Source organism: Carcharodon carcharias, chromosome 1 (genome assembly GCF_017639515.1).
Source record: "Carcharodon carcharias isolate sCarCar2 chromosome 1, sCarCar2.pri, whole genome shotgun sequence".
In the NCBI taxonomy this organism is placed as follows: domain Eukaryota; kingdom Metazoa; phylum Chordata; class Chondrichthyes; order Lamniformes; family Lamnidae; genus Carcharodon; species Carcharodon carcharias.
Genome location: NC_054467.1, coordinates 162,853,172 through 162,874,068, shown reverse-complemented (window position 1 = coordinate 162,874,068; position 20,897 = coordinate 162,853,172). Strand labels below are relative to the sequence as shown.

The following is a 20,897-nucleotide window of genomic DNA, read 5'->3' as shown; positions in this document are numbered from 1 at the left end:
ACAAAATCCTTGCTAAGACCATCATTACCTCCATGCTCAATTTCCACAACCTTTTATTAGCTCCTCAAATTTGACTATACATAAAGTACAACAACAACTTGTTTTTATATTTTGCGTTTAATAGAATAAAACGTCTCGAGGTGCTTTACAGGAGCATTATAAAGCAAAATTTGACACTGAGCCACATAAGGAGATATCACCAACTGTGGCTAACAAGAGAAGTTAAATATTATACTAGATCAAAGAAAGAGTCTTATAAAGTTGCCAAAATAAAGTAGCAAGCCTGAGGATTGGGAACAGTTTAGAATTCTGGACAACCTAGGGACTCGCAAGAATGAGGAACTGAAAGGCAATATTAGTTTAAAAAAGTACTAAAGAAATTGATGGCACCTGATGATGTACATTGCAGAGTGTTGAAAGAGGTGGCTGTAGAGCATGCATTGGTGGTCATCTTTCAAAATTCTACAGATTCTGGAACCGTTCTTGCAGATTGGAAGGTAGCAATTATAACATTGCTATTTTGGAAAAGAGAGGGAAAACGGGGAACTACAGACTTGTTAGCCTGAGATCAGTAGTAGAGAAAATACTGGAATCCATTATAAAAGATGAGACAACTGGGCACTTCGAAAATAATGGCAGGATTGGGCAGAGTCAATATGGATGTATGAAAGAGAAATCATGTTTGACAAACCTGCTGATGCTTTTGAAGGGTGTAAAGAGAAGAATAAATATGGGGGACCCAGTGGATGCAGGTATTTGGATTAGTACAAAATAGGTTAGTACAAAAAATTAAAGCACCTGGGATTGCAGGTAATATGCTGGCATGGATTGAGAATTGGATAATGCACAGACAACAGACAGTAGGAATAAATCGGTCATTCTCATGCTGTGACTAGTGGGGTACAGCAAGGATCGATGCTTGGGCCCGAGCTATTCACAATCTGTGTCAATGATTTGGATTTTTTAAAAATTCATTCATGGGATGTGGGCGTCACTGCCTAGGCCAGCATTTATTGCCCATCCCAAATTACCCTTGTTCAGAGGGCACTTAAGAGTCCACCACATTGCTGTGGGTCTGGAGTCACATGTAGGCTAGGCCAGATAAGGGCAGATTTCCTTCCCTAAAGGACATTAGTGAACCAGATGGGTTTTTACAACAATTGATAATGGTTTCAAGGTCATCATTAGACTTTTAATTCCAGATTTTTATTGAACTCAAATTCCACCATCTGCTGTGGTGGGATTCAAACCCGGGTCCCCAGAGCATTACCCTGGGTGTCTGGATTACTAGTCCATCTACAATATCACTGCACCATTGCCACCCCAATGGGGTAATTTTTTTTTTATTCTTTCATGGGATGTGGGCTTCACTGGCAAAGCTGGCATATGCTGCCCATCCTGAATTGCCTTTGAGTGGCTTGCTCAGCCACTGCGGATGGCAGTTAAGAATCAACCACATTGCTGAGAGCCTGGAACCACATGTAGGCCAGACCAGGTCAGGATGAGAGTGTTCCTTCCCTAAAGGGCATTAGTGAACCAGATGGGTTTATGTAATATGCCAAACGTAATATTTACAAGTTTGCTGATGACACAAAACTAGGTGGGAATGTGAGCTGTGAGGAGGATGCAAAGAGGTTTCAGGGGGGTTTAGAGAAGCTAATGAGTGGGTAAGAATATGGCAGATGGAATATAGTGTGGAAAAACGTGAAGTTATCCACTTAGGTAGGGAAAACAGAAAGGCAGAGTATTTTTAAATGGTGAGAGATTGGAAAACGTTGATGACCAAAGGGACCTGGGTGTCCTTGTTCATGAGTCACTGAAAGCTAATATGCAGGTGCAGCAAAAAAATTAAGAAAGCAAGTGGTATACTGGCTTTTATAATAAGAGGATTTGAGCAAAGGGGAAAATATGTTTCACTGCAATTGTATAGAGGCTTGGTGAATATGCATCTGGAGTATTGTGTACAGTTTTGATCTCCTTACCTAAGGAAGGGTATACATGCCATTGAGGGAGTGCAACAAAGGTTCACCAGGCTGACTCCTGGGATGATGAGATTGTCCTGAGGAGAGATTGAGGAGACTAGGCCTGTATTTTCTAGAGTTTAGAAGAATGAGAGATGATCTCATTGAAGCATACACATTTCTTATAGGGTTCAACAGAGTAGATACAGGAAGGATATTTCCTCTGACTGACAGGGAACCAGGGGACAAAGTCGCAGAACAAGCAGTAGGCCATTCAGGGCTGAGATGAGAAGGAATTTCTTCACTCAGAGGTTGGAATTTTCTGCCCCTGTGGAGGCTCAGCCATTGAGTATGCTCAAGACACAGAGATATGGGGATAGTGCTGAAAAATGACATTGAGGTAGAAGATGAGCTATGATCTAGTTGATTGGCGCAACAGCCTCAAGGGGCCAAAAGGCCTACTTCTGCTCCTATTTACTCTTGGTCAAAAAGACAGGTTTCAAGGAGAGTCTTAAAAGGAGGAAAGAGGGGTAGAGAAATCCAGAGTGCCAGAGCTTAGGGCCTTGGTAGCTGAAAGCACAGTCACTGAAGATAAAGCAATTAAAATCAGGGGTACTGAAGAGGCCAGAATGAGATGAACAATGTTATCTCAGAGGACTGAGAGGCTGGAGGGGATTAGAGAAAGGAAGGGGCAAGACCACAAAGAATGGTAGTCCAGGATGAGATTTTAAAAATCAAGGCATTGCTTAACAAGGAGCCAATGTAGGGCAGAAAACATAGGCTAATGGGTGAAGTCATAAGGAGTTTACAGACAGATATAAATAGGTTGAGTGAGTGGGGAAAAAATATGGCAAATGGAGTACAATGTAGGAAAATGCGAAGCTGTTCATTTAGCAGGAAGAATAAAAAATGCAGAGTATTACTTAAATGGAAAATGACTGCAGAATTCCGAGGTGCAGAGGGATCTCGGTGTTTTTGTGCATGAGTCACAAAAAGTTAGTATGCAGGTACAGCATGTAATCAAGGAGGCTAATGGAATGCTATTCTTTATGATGAGAGGAACTGAACATAAAAATAAGGATATTATGCTTCAGTTTGCAGGACACTGGTGAGACCACATTTCAAATACTATGTGCAGTTTTGGTCTCCTTATTTAAGGAAGGATGTAAATATGTTTAAAGCAGTCCAGAGGAGTTTTACTAGATTGATGCCTGGAATGAGCAAGCTGTTTTATGAGGATAAGTTGAACAGGCTGGGCTTGTTTCCACTGGAGTTTAGAAGAGTGAGGGGTGACTTGATTAAGTACATAAGATCCTGAATGGTCTTGACAAGGTGAACATGGAAAGGATGTTTTCTCTTGTGGGCGAGTACTGAACCAGGGACACCGCTTTAAAATTATGGACTGCCCTTACAGGACAGAGATGAGGAGACATTTTTTCTATCAGAGGGATATGCAGCTTTGGAACATAATGCCTCAGAAGGCAGTGAAGGTGGGGTCACTGAATATTTTTAAGGCAGAGATAGATTGATTCCCTCGTCTAACAAGAATCTATGGCTATCGGGGATAGATAGTCATGTGGAACTCGAAACATAAACAGATCAGCCATAATCTTATTGAATAGTGGAGCAGGCTCGAAGGGCTGAATGGCTTGCTAAATGAAACACATTTCATGTGTTCATCTGAACAGTACTTGCTGGGTGACCGTGTTAACCGAGAGTAGAATGTAGAAAGACAGCCAGGGGTAATCAAGTCGACAGGTGACAAAGACATGGATGAGAGCTTCAGTGTCAGATGAGCTGAGGTATTACAGAGATGGATATAGTCAGTCAGTAAAAACACAAATATGAGGTCAGGAGCTCATCTCAGATTAAATATGCCACAAAGGTTGGCAACAGTCTAGTTCAGATTCAGAAAGCTGACAGAGAGAGGATTGGAGTTGGACCTGGGAAGCTGAGCTTGTAGCAGGGACTGAAGACAATGGCTTTGGTCTTCCCAATGTTTAATTGGTGGAAATTTCTGCTCATCCATAATGAATGTCGGACTGGTAGTCTGATAATTTAACAAATGGAGAAATCGAGCAAGGTGATGGTGAACTAGAGCTGGGTGCCATCAGAAAACTCACACTGTTGTTTTTCAATTATGTCTCTGAGGAGCAGCATGTAAATCAGAGATAGGAGGGATCCTTGAGGGGCATCAGAGCCAACTGTGCAGGAGCAAAAGAGAAGCCAATGCAGGTGATACATTGGGTTATGATTAGATAGATAAGAATAGTATCAGGTAAGCTGGGCAATGGTGGAGAAGAGCTAGAGGAGGATGATGTGGTCAACCACAGGTCAAGAAGCATTTATCCCTGTCACAGTCACACTGGTTGTCATTTGTGACTTTGATGAGAACCGTGTCAGTACTGGGCAGGGCAGAAACACAATTAGATGGATTAAAACATGGAGGTCCATGAAAGAGAGGCATGGGTTTGGGAGGCAACAACACGTTCAAGGACTTAGGAGAATAAAAGGAAGGCTGGAGACAGGGTGGTAGTTTGCAAGGAAGTGGGCTCAAGTGGGTTCTTTCTTTTAAAAGGAGAGTGGCGATGATGGCAGATTTGAAAGAGAGGGACAGCATTGGAGAGGGAGAATCAGTAATAATATCAGTCAAATGCGGATCATGAAGGGATCTGATGGGTGGTACAACAGCTCAGTGGGCAAAGCATTGAGGGTGCATGGGGTGGGTCGCATTGACATGATGAACTCAGAGAGGCCATGAAGGGTGATAGGAGAGAAAGAGAGAGATGAGAGTCCAGGGTGAGGGCAAGGGGAACTTCAGATTAAGAAACCACAAGTTTTCCAGATATCAACAGCCGTTATCCTATACTGCACTATGTCCCACATGGCAATTATCCATCCTTGCAAACTCTATTGGGTCCCTGACTTAGAAGATACAAACAATTGAAAATCTTTATACTTGTTTTCCACACACTATCACTTTATTCCTCTACAATTTTCACCAATCTGTAGGTCAGTCCACATTTTTATCTTCCAACACCGGTGTATTACATATCCCAAACTCATTTTGCCATTGCTAGCACGCTTTCCGTCGCAAGAATTATTTTCCTAAATACTTTTTCCTGACTACCTCTCACACTAAATTCAAAAGTTCTTCAAATACAACCAGTTTTTGACCACTTCCTCTGATGTCTCACCCTTTTCCTATTCTGCTGCTAGAATGTCCTTTAAAGGTCATAAGATATTTTATTATTACATAAAAGAAAAAATTAAGTACATTTTTGTTAACCTGTTCCTTTCCAAGTAAATATTATGCAAATATAGTAACTACACAACTAAATATAAGAATATTTTTTAACAGCTATTCATTACCTCACTATCAGGAGGTGGAGCCGCAACTGGGTCAGGTAAAGCCTTAGCTGTTGCACCCTGACCACTGATAGCAGGGGTAGATGTAACAATGGGAACTTTTATTTTTGACAAGTTTCCTGGACTCGATGTTGACAACTGCAAGTAAACAAAGCCTATATGTGATATGTAGCACCCATCGGCAAAACCTGTAGCACAACTCATCATAACTGTTATATATCACTTTAAATAGGTAAACATCATCTATTTACATAAGCTTTTGAGAAATTTTAAATTTTACAAAGCACTAAAATTTATAAATTGTCAAGTCATTAACCACAAATAGATTTAAATAAATATTTACTTTCACATTAAGATAAATGTTTTATACTTCAACAATGCAGTAGGAAATTAAAAACCCAAGTAATATTGGGAAGAACGTAAACATAGTTTTGAAGTGCTTTAATTCTGATATAGGTAGAGATTTGTGCCTATTCCAAATCTTATTTTAAAAAAAAAAATCAATCTGAGAGCCACCTGTAGGTCAGGACACGATCTCTGCAGATGCCTAATCTTCTCTTGAATTTCCATCAACCTTTTTCTTTCTTCTTGTAACTGCTTCAACTCTTGCTGTTGCTGCTGAAGTTTAGCTTCATAAAACTTCTCTCTGTTGCAGGAACACACATTTAGAAAAAAAAACCCTCAATCAATATCATCCATTATCATCACCAGAAGCAAAACTACAAGTATATGCCCCAAAACTAAGTTTATAAAGTGCCCCAAATAAAAATGAATTATAGCACTGAATGTTGCTAGATCAATAATGTGGTTCTCAATAAACAGATTGATTGTAAGCAGCAAATTGGGATATTAACTATTTTGTAAGAGAAGCATATACTTTGAGGCAGTATTATTATAGCTCTTAAAGCGATGAAGTGAATTAAATCTAGTCCAGTCAATAAGTTATTTTAGTTAAATATTACGGGAAAACTCAAGGACAGGAGCATAAAACAGGAAAGCCAAAAGTTATGATGGATACTAGGTAGCAACATTCCCCATAACATAGTTTCTCAGGGTGTGGTGATTTATGTGCACAGCTCCTTTAAATTTTTTTGTGCGGCCATTGCATGTGGTCTGCACAGGGACTTTGGAGTTGTTGCACAGCTTACAGGGAACATTGGCTAGGTAGTTTGCTTCTTTAAAAGCTCCTGACTTCTGAAATTGATTACCAGCATGTGCATTAAGTATGGAGTCACGACAGTCCATCAAGAGAAGTCAAATTCTTGCAAGTGGAGGACACTGTAAATTATGAAAGCTAGGTGAGCGATATCTAGCATGACCAATTGTCTTCAGGAATTAGAAAGGAGTTTTCTAGAGTATTCGCATAATTGGTCTAAGCTTTTATTCTTTATTTTTGCATCTCTCAAGTTACATGAGCATAGTGCAGAATTAGGCCAAATGGCCCATCAACCACGTGCTGGCTCTTACAATCCACTGCCCTAGTCTAAATCTGTGCAATTTTTCTCTAAGCATTTATCATATTACCTTTTTAAAGCTATTATTGATTCTTTATCCATCACCCAGAGTAGCACTACTATCAATTTAGGAATTGGGAGGAAAACTTTCATTAGCTGTAGGCAGCTTCAAAGGGTTGTTAATGGATGGCTGACAGTTGCATCAAAATGTTGGCAGATCAATCTTAAGCATGTTTTGGCATGAAACAAGAGCTTGACAATGAGTTTACTTATCAAAAGCACCTGGATGGGCAAGGTTGGCACTGGAAGAGTCAATTATCATCAGACCCTAAAAAAGGCATGTATTAAATAAATACAAACACAGGAGATTGCTTGACTGGGAAGGGGGAGGGGTGATAATGCATGTTGGCTATACCATGTCAGATGGAAGAAGCTTAGAGGGCTACGTATTGTTTTCTTATCTTTATTTCTGTCTCCAACAATATTGTTCTGGACAGGAGGGGGATTAATTTAAACAGCCCTGATTTCTCCTTTCACTACCCGCCCGTAAACAGAAAGATGTTTTTGTTTTCTGATTTCCCCTTTATAAGTGGTGGCGTGGTTTCCCCAACTGTTCAGTTTGGAGTAATCCAATCTTTTATTAATAACCCCACAGCAAACTCAAGATAAGGTCAGATAATAAGGTTGGTTTATTTTGCACCCACAAAACGCGAGAATGGGTTTCGCAATGTTGGTCCCTTTTTACACTCTTACAATAAAATGGGGATAAGGGAAAGAAAGGGGTACAGAGCAAAACCATGATAAAAAGGGTTATGGTTTCATGTGAGTGCAGAGTCCAAAATCAAAAGCCAAGTGGCATATTCCTTCAGAGGTTAGCAGGCTGAAACTGTTGCAGGTGATGTCTTTCCAGAAGCACAGATACAGGAGTTCCGATGTCCCAGTCATATACAGTGCAGTTCAGGGCCAGCTCTTTCTGCTGCTACCTGTTAGGTGGTGAAATGGTAGACTGCCTGGGTTCAGTTCCACATGGTAATATTACAGGTTCTAGCAGCTTGGGTAGGTCATGTGACATACGTCCCACCACTCCTCCTGGGTTTTGGATAAAGGATGTATTCTTCCAGGTGTGGAATCTTGGAAGGTTTAACAGAGAAATCAGGGTCCCTTTTGTCCCTGTAGACATACTGTCTCCTTTGCCCAGCGTCCTGCCTTAGAAATGTAAATGGGGGGTTATGCATTTCTATACAATTTGATTTTCTGCACAGGGGGCATTAGTGCCTCTTTAAAGGTAACGAGGTCCCTGCTGGTTTCTGAAGGTTAGAAATTTCTCTGGTATGAGTCATGGCTGGTCAGGCATATCACAGTGAAGCCTTTGCCCATTTTTAAAATGAAATAATTTTATCAAGTAGTTAGGTTGACGTAGATATGTATATTTTCCTTCCTGTCTTCTGGGTGAGACAATGTTCAAACATTATAATTGTCTTAAGAGCACAAGCAAATGTTAGGAGCAAGATTCACTTAACAACCAATAAGAGTAAGGCATGTACAGGAGGGAATTGAAAATGTTGAATGTCACTCCTTGACATTCCATGGCATTACCATCACTAAATTCCCCACTATCAACATGCTGGGGGCTTACCAAACATGGGCAAAAGAGCTGAACTCAAGGAGTGAGTTAAGAGTATTCGAGCAAGTATTTTGTATCTGTCTTCACGGTAGAAGGTAGTAAAATTATCCAATAATAGCAGAAAATCCAAGTGCAGAAGGGTGCCTTTGGAATCAAAGCAGCATTTGACAAATGTGGCATCAAGGATCCCTAGCATAATTCAATGGAAAGCAGGAGAAAAACCTGCCATTGGTTGCAGTCATACCTAGCACAAAGGAAGATGAATGTACTTGTTGGAGGCCAAATCATCTCATCCCCAGGACATCCCTGCTGCAGTTCATTCATTCCAGATTACATTCAATGCATCCACTATTTCTACAGCCACTCCTTTTAAGACTGTAGGATAAAGACCATCAGCTCCATGAGACCTGTCAGCTTTTAGTCCCATTAGTTTTCAAAGTACATTTTCTATAGTGATTGTTATCCTCTCACTCTTCTGCCCTTTGATTTTCTACCATTATTGGGATGATTTTAGTAGCTTCTACCATGAAGACAGAAACAAAATTCTTGCTCAAATGTCTGCCATTTCCTTGTTTTCCCTTTAATTCTCCAGTCTCATCCTCTAACGGACCAATGCTTTCTTTGCTCTTGTGTTTATGTACTTACTGTTACTCTTACTATTTTTATATTTCTTGCTCGCTGATTCTCACATCCTAATTTCACCTTTTTTAAAAATCGTCCTTTGCTGGTCACAAATGTTGCCACTAATCCTCAGGCCACATTGCCAAGTAGAAGCCTGTGTTGTAGCTGTACTGGAACAGCTTGGCTAGGGATGCAGCCCATAGCCTCTGCAGTATCCAGTGCCTTCAGCCATTTCTTAATAACACGTGAAGTGAATCAAATTGGCTGAAGACTGGCATGTGATGCTGGGGACCTCAGGAGGAGGCAGAGGTGGATTATCCGCTCAGCACTTCTGGCTGAAGACAGCTGCAAATGCTTCAGCCTTGTCTTTTGCACAGGTGTGCTGGGCTCCCCCATCATTCAGGATGGGGATATTTGTGGAGCCTCCTCCTCCATTTACAACTGGATGTGGCAGAACTGCAGAGCTGAGATCTGACTCATCGGTTGTGGGATCACTTAGCTCTGTCTATTACCTGCTGCTTATGCTGTTAGGCATACAAGCAGTCCGGTGTTTTAGCTTCCATCGGGTTGACATTTCATTTTTAAGTATGCCTGGTGCTACTCCTGGTATGCCCTCTTGCACTCTGTTGAACCAGGGTTGATCCCCAGGCTTGATGGTAATGAGGTTACAGATTGTGGTTGTATATAATTATGCTGCTGCTGATGGCCCATGGAGCGTCTTGGATGCCCAGTTGAGTTGCTGGATCTGTTTGAAATCTATCCCATTTAGTACATCAGCAGTGCCACACAACATGGAGGGTATCCTCAATGTGAAGACAGGACTACTTCTTTACAAGGATTGTGCAGTGGTCACATGCACCAATCGTGTCATGAGCAGATGCATCTGTGACAGGCAGATCGGTGAAGATGTGGTCAAGTAGGTTTTTCCCTCGTTGGTTTCCTCACTACCTGCTGCTGACACAGTCTAGCAGCTATATCCTTTAGAACTCAGCCAGCATGGTCAGTAGTGGTGCTACCGTGCCACTCTTGGTGATGACATTGAAGGGCACATTCTGGGCCCTTGTCACCCTCAGTGCTTCCTCCGAGTGGTATTCAACATGGCGGAGTACTGACTTGTCAGCTGAGGGAGGACAGTAGGCAGTAACCAGCAGGAGATTTGCTTGCCTGTGCTTGACCTGATACCATGTGAATTCATAGGGTCTAGTGTTGATGTCGAGGACTCCCAGGGCAACTCCTTCTCGACTGCATACCAGTATGCCGCTACCTCTGGCGAGATGGTAGAATGGGATGGTGGTGTCTTGAATATTGTCTGTAAGGTATGATTTGGTTAGTGTGACCATGTCAGGCCGTTGCTTGACTAGTTTGTGGGATAGCTCTCCCAATTTTGGCAAAAGCCTCCAGATGTTAATAGGGGAACTTTACAGGATCAATAGGGCTGGATATGCCTTGGCAACTTCTGGTACCTAGGCCCATGCCAGGTGGTCTGTCCAGTTTAATTCCTTTTAGACTTCCTAGTGATTAGAGTTGGACTCATTCACAGCAGAAATAACCAAGAACTTGAAAAAATGTTATGTTCTTCATTGAACACGCAGAACTAGAGCCAGATCAGGCATAAGTGGGACTATAACCATATACACATGGCTGTTGGGATCAGAAAGAATGCAATGCTGGTATGACCTGGTCTGCCTGAGGCCAGTTCTACTGCAATGTTTACTGCTTGTGCCCTCAAGAGCTAGCTTTTACAGCTAGCCAGTATCAACAAGGGCCTTATTTCAAAGGGCTCAGAATACTTTACAATTACTTAATTCGTTTTGTTAGTAGCTCTCCTGTGGTGCTGCTTAAGGTAAATTAAATTAGGCTCAATTTTCAATAAGCAAAACAATGTAATACACAATGGATTACTCTGCTACGTAGGAGTCATGTCTCTTTTTAAAGCTATAAAAACCCATATAAATAACAAGTTACTATTAATTTTTATTTATTCATTCACAGAATTTGGGCTTCACTGGCTGGACCAGCATTTATTGACCTTCCCTAGTTGCCCTTAAGAAGGTGGTGGTGAGCTGCATTCTTGAACCGCTGGAGTCCATGTGGGGTGAATACACCAATTAGTGCTGTTAGGAAGGGAGTTCCAGGATTTTGACCCAGTGACAGTGAAGGACTGGTGATATATTTCCAGGTCAGGATGGTGAGTGACTTGGAGGGGAACTTCTAGGTGGTGGCGTTCCCATGTGTCTGCTGCCCTTGTCCTTCTAAATGATAGTGGTCGTGGGTTTGGAAGGTGCTGTCAAAGGAGCCTTGGTGAATTCCTGCAGTGCACCTTGTAGATGGTACACACTGCTGCTACTGTGCATCGGTGGTGGATGGAGTGAATGTTTGTGGATGTGGTGCCAATCAAGTGGACTGCTTTGTCCTGGATGATGTCCAGCTTCTTGCATGTTGTGGGAGCTACACTCATCCAGGCAAGTGAGGATTACTCCATTACACTCCTGACTTGTGCCTTGTAGATGGTGGACAAGCTTTGGGGAGTCAGGAGGTGGGTTACTCGTCGCACTATTCCTAGCCTCTGACCCACTCTTGTAGCCACAGTATTTATTTGGCTAGTCCAGTTCAGTTTAGTTTCTGGTCAATGGTAACCCCCCAGGATGTTGATAGTGGGGGATTCAGTGATGATGATGCCACTGAACATCAAGGGACGATGGTTGGATTCCATCTTGTTGGAGATGGTCATTGCCTGACACTTGTGCGGTGAGAATGTTATTTGCCACTTGTCAGCCCAAGCCTGGATACGGTCCAGGTCTTGTTGCATTTGGACATAGGCTGCTTCAGTATCTGAGGATTAATTACTGCTGGCACAAGAAGTTGACAGAGTAACAGGAGTTTTTAAATTCCTCAATGCAAGATAAAGACAGGAAATACTCAAGTCAGGCAGAATTTGAGGTGACAGAAACAGGATTAGCATTTCAGGCTTATGACCTTGCATCAGAACAGACAAGTGATCAACCTAAAACATCAGCTATGTTTCTCTCTCCCGCCACAGACCTGCTGAGCATTTCCAGCATCCTGCTTGTTTCAGATATCCAGCACCTGCAATATTTACTTTTATATTTGTAAATTTCTTGCTGCAGATCAGAATCATAGAACAATTAAAGGGCAAGAGGCCCTCAGTCTATCACGTCTATGCCGGTTCTCTGCAAGAGCAATTCAGCTAGTCCTAGTTTCCTGCTGCTTCCCCATAGTCTTGCAAATTTTCCCTTGAGATGCTTATCCAGTTCCCTTTTGAAAGCCCTGATTGCATCTGCCTCCATCACTTACTGTTTGCACATTCTAGATCCTAACCATGTGCTATCATTTTCCTCATGTCACCGAGATAAAAGCAAAATACTGCAGAGGCTGGAACTCTGAAATAAGAACAGAAAAACTCAACAGGTCTGGCAACATTTTACAGCTCTGAAGAGCCACGCGGACTCTAAACGTTAACTCTGTTCCTTTCTCCACAGATGCTGCCAGACCTGCTGAATTTTTCCAGCGTTTCCTATTTTTATTTCCTCATGTCACCTTTGGTTCCTTTGTCAATAATTTTAAATCTGTGTTCTCTGGTTCTCAAGCTTTCCATAAATGGAATAATTTCTCTCTATCTACTCTGTCAAGGCACTTATGATTTTGAATGGTTCCACAAAATCACCTCTCTTAACCTTCTCTAAAAAGTCTCCCATTTAAGATGGAGGTGAGGAATTTCTTCTCTTAAATTGTCACAAATCTTCACAATTCATTACCCAAGAGAGCAGTGGAGGCTAGGTCATTGAATATATTCAAGCCTGAGTTAGACTTTTGATCTACCTAGGAGTCAAAGGTTATGGGGGCAAGCAGTAAAATGGAGTTAAAGCCACCATCAGAATAGTCATGATCTTACTGAATGGCAGAGCAGAATCAAGAGGCCAAATGGCCTACTCTGCTCCTATTTATGTTCTTGTTAGAAACTATTGCGGAATAACTTCCACTTTTATATTGTATTTGTATGAGTGAAAACAGACTCAAAACCTACAGACTGGGCTGTTTTGACAGTCCATGTCATTGTTGCCACATGCAATCTGTTTTTGATAGCTCTGGCAGCAGGAGAAATGTTGCCAGGACATCAAAAAATTTTGCTCTTCTAATAATGGCATGAGATATCCATTGTCTGTTTAAGTTACCAAACCAGGCAAATGAGCCTCAGTTTAAAGAACAGGACATGTGACAGTACAGCAGCATCTGAGTTCTATACTGAAGCATCAGACAAAATGCTGACTTCAAACTCCTAAAAATCAAACCCGCCATCTTCTAATTCCAAAGACAAGAGAGTGTTACCAAATGAGCCACTTGGCACAATAAATACAGTGACTGAGACAAGAAGATTTGCCATTAGTTTTAGCCATAAGATTGATTCACTTGAATGAAAAACCTTACCTTTTTTCTTCATCCAGTGCCACTTTTTTTGAACTTCTAGATGCATCTGTTCTAGCATTGTTTGGTTGCTGTCTGTGCTGATCCTCTTCAGTTAATGAAATGTCAGGGAAGTTAGAGATATCAATACCAGTTGCATCTGGAACTTCCTGCAATTAGAATGATTGGAGGCATCACAGTCTCAAACGTGTTACTGTCAAATTTACTCCCTCTCCTTTCCACAGCTAACTATAGCAAACAGTGTGTTCATTCCCAGGCTTCTGACAATGTAGCTTTTGAAATGTTGCATGTACTGAGAATGCACTAGTGTACTTATCCATGAATTTTGCCTGAAGTAAACCATACATTTGATTATTATCTTTCTCTTGGTCCAGAGGCAAATACACAGAAACACTGGGCATTCGAGATGAGGGATGTGGTGTATGATAGTGTGGTGGGGGGCGGCGGGGGTTGGGAGGTGGAGGGGGGGAAAGAGTTATATTGTTCCTTTCTTTTTGACCACCCAGATGTGGAAACCACTCATGATGTCTAAGAAGTTGCAATTCAAACTACTCAGAAATCTACCTTCATTATGTTGGGTGCTTCCTTATACCATTTATGGAGTTCTTACACACTCCTTATATAAATATATCCCACTCTCCCAAATTCAGAAAACCAAGGCAGAAATTGGCAGAATGAAGCATTAAGTACTCCCAAATATGTACAATGGTAATAATGGAATTTAACTCATTTAAAATGCATAGCTTACTAGTTCAAATCACTGGTCAGCTTCCTAATGCTCATCAAGCCCCCGTACCCTACCCTTTAAAGGTTAAACCTGTAAGGTTATCTGAAGTATGAAAAATCCAAGTTTATGGTGGCAGGTCTAACCCTCCAGACACCATTCGCGATTCAAACTGGCTTGCCAATAATCAAAGCCCTAGATTCTTTTGAATCTACGTGACTCTGGAAATTACTAAGCAAAAGAGCAAACAGTCCCTACACAACCAATGTTCCATTTAAGATGCTACATAAGTATGACAGCACAACAATTTTAAAGGCCCCACACAGCAAAAAGAAATGAGAAGGAACATTGATTTGAACCCTTACTAGGTAGGAGGCAGATAACCAGGAGCTCAGTACATGCAGTATAACTCCTGTTGCAACCATTCCTCAGATTAGGCATAACACAAGTCAGCCGGATGGAATTACAGAACTTTAACATTAGCTACTTGCCACTCTGCAGATCAATTATGGTCAGCACAACAGCCAAACTATCATGTGTGCTGTTGTAATTGGACCTACAAGAAATGTCTCCTAGTGACAGTTAACCCAATTTTCATCAGCTAAACAGTGGCTAATGGCCTCGAGTACATTTGATATGTCAGAGGGCACAGAGTAACTAAATATGAAATTACATCTTTTGCCAAGTTACTGTTAACATTTTTTTTTAAAAAAAAGCACCAACGGACTTGTTTGATTTAATTAAAAAGTTAGATATTAGGTCTAAAGGTGTTTGTTGTTGAGTGAATTCTTAGAGTTTGGAACTCTTACATGTGTTTGAATTGGCTGCTTGTTTATGCTAACAGTGGTGAGTTCTACATTGTACAAGTGAGAGGCAAACCAAATTGCAAGAGGTCACTGGAATGAGAATGCAGCTAAGAATACAAGAGAAACAAAAGGAAAACAAGTTCAGCTATTGGAAATTTGAAATAAAAACAGAAAATGCAAGCAACATGCAGCTGGTCTGTTAGCACTGATTGAGAAAGTTAATGTGTCACACTCAGAACCTTCATCAGAACTGTTATGACAATGACTTGCAATAACATAGATAATTGTCCCAAAGGGCTTCATCGGAGCAGAATCAGACAAAAACTGCCACCGAGCCAGAGAAAGAGATATTAAATGCGGTTACTAAAAACTAGTTCAAATAAATAGCTGTTAAAGAGGATCTTAAAAGAGGAGAGAGATAGAAAGGTTTCCGGTGGTTGAAAGGTGCAATGTGAGACTGGAGAGCATTAGAATAATCAAGTTGGGAGGTAACAAAAGCATGGATGACTGTTTCAGCAGCAAATGTGTTGAGGCAGAGATAGGCAATGCTTTTGAGATCTTTGTAATGGACAGAATATGGGATCAGAAACTCAAATTACAACCAAGTATGACACCAAGGTTGCAGAGTAGATCAGCCTCAGTGGCTGTGGAAGGAAACAAAATAAGTGGCACTAGTTAGCGAGGTTTTTATAAATGATGCAAACTTCAGGAAAATAATGATACACAGGGTGGTCAGAATTATCTGCCACAAGCCTTTGTTAAACAGCCTGTAAGCTTAAAGTAATTTAGATAGATGGTTGGATAAAAGGGAATAGCAAGGATATAGGAAATGAGTGCAATTTGACCAAGTGGCTCATTGAATAAAAGTACTCAACAGGCTTGGTAGGTGTCGTGAAACTAACATTTTTTCAGTTTATTTTTGTGGTTTATGTTAAAGTAGGTTTGTGGGTGTGAGTGTAGATGGTTGTGTGTGATTTAATTGAATTAGATCAGATAGACAACAATCTTGAAATTATTAGAAGTTAGGGGTAAAAGGCATCTGAAATGCTAATGAGTAAGCATGGATAAGGGCTTAGCATGTAGGGTGTGAAGGAAATTTTCAATTTTAGATATGTGAAGAGGTTGTTTAGGTTTCAAAGGGATGATAGGGTGTTTACAGCTAACAAGATAAGCAAGGCCAAGCAGTGTGTTTATTGATAACATGAAAGAGTTTTACATTATGGGAGAAGTAAATTTCCAAAGACATATAGAACAATGGAATTTACAGATAAAAGAGAGATAAACATATATAAAGAGGAATGGAAGGCTATGTTGGGGAGTCATGCAAGATCTAAGAGGACTATGTAAAACAGCACTGGGGAAGCCTCTAGCCACTTTAGCAGAAGTCTGCTGTGTCCAGTAACCAAAGGCGGAGGAAAGCCTTTGGAATTCCACTGTCGAGTGGGTGCTGTGGTAAACCTGCTGGGCTTGCTATTTAAATTTAAAATCTATTTTGGATTGTTGCCTTAAAGGAGGCGGGTAGTTAGGAATCAGGTTAATTAGGAATTTTGGGATTGTTATAGCATTAAGTAACTCTATTTCTTATGTATGTGCTTAAAATCACCCGCCATATCATTACATAGGTCAAACGGTCAGTTTCTGTACTTTACGATGTTTTGGATTTAAGGCAGTGCAATAGTTGTTACAATTTGCTCAGCATCCCACGGCAATTTGGGGGGGGCGGGGGGGTGGTTGTGGAAATCAGCAAGCTGGGGCTGCCTATCTTGATCATTATCCTGTTAAACTTGCTAAAAAGTATACAAGTGAACAGCAGGCAAAGCATGCACATACATTCACTGTCTGGTATTTTACATGAAGATAACATGGGGAGGTTCCAAAAAAACTGCTCATGCCCATTAGACTGTACTTTGCTATGATTCACCACCTTCAAGATAAGCGTTAAGAAGAAAACTGGAGCGAAGTGTTGAAACACAAAGATTTAGTGGGATTTGTTGATTTCACAGATCCAAGGGTCACTCTGCAAATTGCAGTATTGTTTTGTGACACAACCCGAAATTCATCACAACAGGGTTTTAACCAGCTGCATATGTTTCAGTTGAACCAAAAGGCAACTGTGAAAGCTATAATATATAACTTATCCACTTTGACATTCAACATTGTGTACACATGAACAGCAAAATCTCAAGTTCTTACTTGTACCATGGCAACAAGTTCCTGCAATTGTCTGAGTTTCTGTTTAGCAGCATTTAATCTGTTAATTTTCTGTTGAATTTCAAAATCCTGATCAGCTTCTTCTACAAAACTACTTCGCCGACTCGATAGTGTGCCCTCGCTTGCACATTCCCCCTGGGTTTCATGTTCCTGTGTTTCATCAACATTCCTACCTTCATCTTTTTCACCATTGTAGTGAGAACCTGTACAGTAAATAGAAGAAACCAAACATTCTACAGCTGCTTTGCGCCAACACTTTTTTCAAAGTTACATACATTAAAAAAGTGATCCAACTTGCACACTTGAAAGAAAGGTAAACGTTGAACTTCAGGGGGTTCAAGCATCTTAATTTATCCTCAGTTTGAAGTCATTTGAAGACTTTTATTTACAGCATACAACTTGCTCTCCAGTCTGCTGTGGGAGATAGTAAGGTTGGTGGCATACTTTCTAAACAGTCACCCTGGTATCCCAATGATGCTCCACAAAGGCACAAGCTATCAGCTCCCTCTGTCTCTTTAATCCATAGGAGGCAACGTTTATTCTTACACAGCTTCTGTCTTCCTTTTCTGCCGATTCATCATATGAATGGGAATCAGAGAAGGAAGTCAGAGTTGCAGTAGCAGGAAAGAGATTTCTTCTTGACGATAATGTTAAGAAAGAAAATGACAAATGAAGAGGACCAGACCAATCAGAGGCCCTGCAACATGCTTCAAAGAGCCTTCTGACCTCAATCACCACCTGCAGAATTTGTTGCCTCACTCCCACTGCCAGTTCAAATACTTTTATCCAGGGAAATTAAATGGTGTTCAGGAGGATGTGGCATCGGATAATTCAAACCATAAGGGAAATAGACAAATAGGAATAGTTAAGCCACCTTCCAAGCAGAGGCCAAGGAAAAGCTTGTCAATGGCTTTGGAATCATGAGACTTAGAACTCATATTTATTTCCATGGAAAGAAAAATGTTTGAGGAACATTACAACCACGTTCATGCTCTTAAGTTAATTTCCAAGAATGTGCAATAACTGATAAGCGGAGCTCTCAAGTTTAAGGCTGAGCTTTGTGCCAATTTAGGAGATTTGTCTTTCTTGGAGGAACCAATGGAATGAGTAGCTTCACTGGAATCTGCAATAGATAACCAGCCCGGGACCAGTTGGTGCCTCTTACAGCTATGGGATCGAGCAGATGGAGTGGGTCTGACTGGCTTGTTCTGCAGAGGGCTGGTATGCACTCACTGGGTCAAATGGATGCTTTCCATGCCATAAATAACTATGATCTTACTGCCAAAGCAGCTCTGCAGGCATTATGAATCAGAATGGAGTGAAGCATGCATATTGGCTTCCAGGCCATGGCAACAACTCTCTCTCTCTCAAGGTTTTCATTACCTGATAGTTGCCATTAGAGCAGCCATTCTGATTAGTAGAAAATCACCAATTAGAATTTACATGGCTGATACTGTGATCTCTTACCACAGCAATATATTCTAGGCTTTCCCTTCAGAGCATCACCCCAGTGGAAAATGGGAGCGAGCACCAGCTTCAAAGTTGCAGCCATCCATGATTCTGATCCAGGCCCAAGATACAATGAGACAATGGCCACCTCAATGGCATGGGCCATTTGCAGAGCATGAGGGTCCAACCACCTCTCAAAAGTGTCTCAGACGGTGCCTAGAAATATGAGAATTAAATGTATTTCATTGCACCCGGGGGAATCAAGAGCAGGAATTAAGAGCAGGTTGACTGCATACACTTCAAAATCCACAATAATAAAATGCAATGCGCAATAATATGGCACTTTATTATTGATAGATGTTGGAGTTATACAGGAAAGACTTATGTGAGTTCTGACCTCTTCAAACAGGTAATGATTGGACAGTATATAGGGTATAAAGAATTCATCTTGTTTGCTTAACTATTGATCTTACACTCAACGTAGCTTATGTGAGGTTCATCTGATGGAAGTGGCACATTCAAAGTTTGTAGATTTGTTGGCCTATTGTTGATTTCACAGTCTGTGTTCAGCAGTCTCCCATTACGGCTACTGGTTCCATTCAGTGCCACCATCCTGGAAGCACTACTGATATCTGTCCAGTTACACCTTTGTGGATTTCTATGGGAATGACACATAATAGCTGTTAAAATATAAATGTAAGCAACAGCTCAAATAGTAATTCTTATAACACCACCTTTAATCAGGTATATAATCAAGATCAAACTAAAATCTATAACTTACCCACTGAAAAATCAATGGCTTTCAAAACTGCTGCAAAATACACATATTAGATATTTCCTATTCCAAACAATAATACCAGTCACTTCTGAAAACAGGTTGCCAGGCATTAAATGAAATTGTGTAAAATTGTTCAGGCTACATAAATGAAGCATCCTTCAAGCAACGATGCTTTCTTCAAACCATTAGAACTTTTTTTATTACTAATTTCCAGCAATAAACATCAAAACATTTCTTTCAGTCAAAAGACTTCCTTGTGCACATCTGCCTCCTTCGCCTACATTTGGGATACCCAATCCACCATCTTTTTAAGAACTATTAGCAGAGTATTAGCCATGTTAGTCTCTCCACTGGTCGAATCCATCTCCTCTCAATTTGCACCATTAAATCTGCTGACAGAAGGAAGCAAGGTTTGTTCCACGGTAGAAAGACCTTTACCTTGTTACAGCTTAATGCTAATTCTCTCAACTCCTACCTGCCCAGAGTCAAGACTCCACAACCGAACACCTTCATTTCCCACACCATTGCTGGCCTGACCTCCTCTGGAGATCTTCCCACTAGACTTCAATCTCATCAACTACTTCCCCCAACTCTTGCTCTGGTGAGCTTATTTCCTCCTATCTTTATTTTTAACTGTGTCGTCAAGTCTTTATCCAGCTACATCTGCAACAACTCTCAACATGAACATATTCTTGTTTTCTTGCCTCATTTTCAAACATAGAAATGCAATTCCTCAAGAACTTTACTTCTATGATGACACAGGAATGGGAATAGGCCATTTTCACTTTTGAGCCTGTTCCACCATACGAGATCATCGCTAATTACAACTTTACATTTCTACCTTTGCCCGATATTCCATAATACCTTTAGCTAACAAAAATCTATCAACCTCAAATTTCAATTAACAACTGAACTGGCAAGTTCCAAACTTCTGCCATCATTTGCATAAAGAAGTATTGCCTAATTTCACTCTTGAAAGCTCTGGCTCCAATATTTTTGACTATGCCCCCAGTCCTAGATTCTCCAACTAGTGGAAATAGTTTCTCCCAATCTCCCCTCTCTGGTCCCCTTAATGACTTGGAAAGGAGTCATTTGACTGAAGTTTATCTTAATTCCAGGCAGCACAACTCTAGTGTGTGTAACCTCTCCTCACAACTCAATCTTTGAAGTCTTGGTTGCATTCTGGCAAACCCATGCAACTCTGTCTCCAAGGTCAGAATATCCTTTCTAAGATGTAGTGCCCAGAACTGCTTCGTACTCCAGGTCTGGTCTGGCCAAAGGTTTGCATAGCTGAAGCATGATTTCTAACCCCTTTCATTCTATTCCTCGAGATTAAAACATCAGCATTCCACTGGCTTTATTGATCATTTTCTCAAGAGCAATTAGGGATGGGCCACAAATGCTGGCCTTGCCAGCGACACACTCATCCCACAAACTGGTTTACAATGATCAGTTGA

At 41.0% G+C, this 20,897-nt stretch overlaps 1 protein-coding gene across 7 annotated transcripts in view; it reads right to left on the bottom strand.

The window, feature by feature from the left end:
• The window catches only part of pcm1 (pericentriolar material 1), a 170,187-nt gene that overhangs the window by 96,670 nt on the left and 52,620 nt on the right, over positions 1-20,897 (bottom strand). For 6 of the 7 annotated variants that reach the window (XM_041207250.1, XM_041207340.1, XM_041207506.1 and 3 more), the window contains 5 exons: positions 19,136-19,320; positions 17,196-17,416; positions 13,476-13,621; positions 5,847-5,976; positions 5,334-5,468 (listed from right to left, as the gene is read on the bottom strand). In XM_041207250.1, coding sequence (XP_041063184.1) covers positions 5,334-5,468; positions 5,847-5,976; positions 13,476-13,621; positions 17,196-17,416; positions 19,136-19,320 — 817 coding nt within the window. The remainder of the gene's footprint in view (positions 1-5,333; positions 5,469-5,846; positions 5,977-13,475; positions 13,622-17,195; positions 17,417-19,135; positions 19,321-20,897) is intronic. The other variant, XM_041207423.1, reaches the window with a different exon arrangement.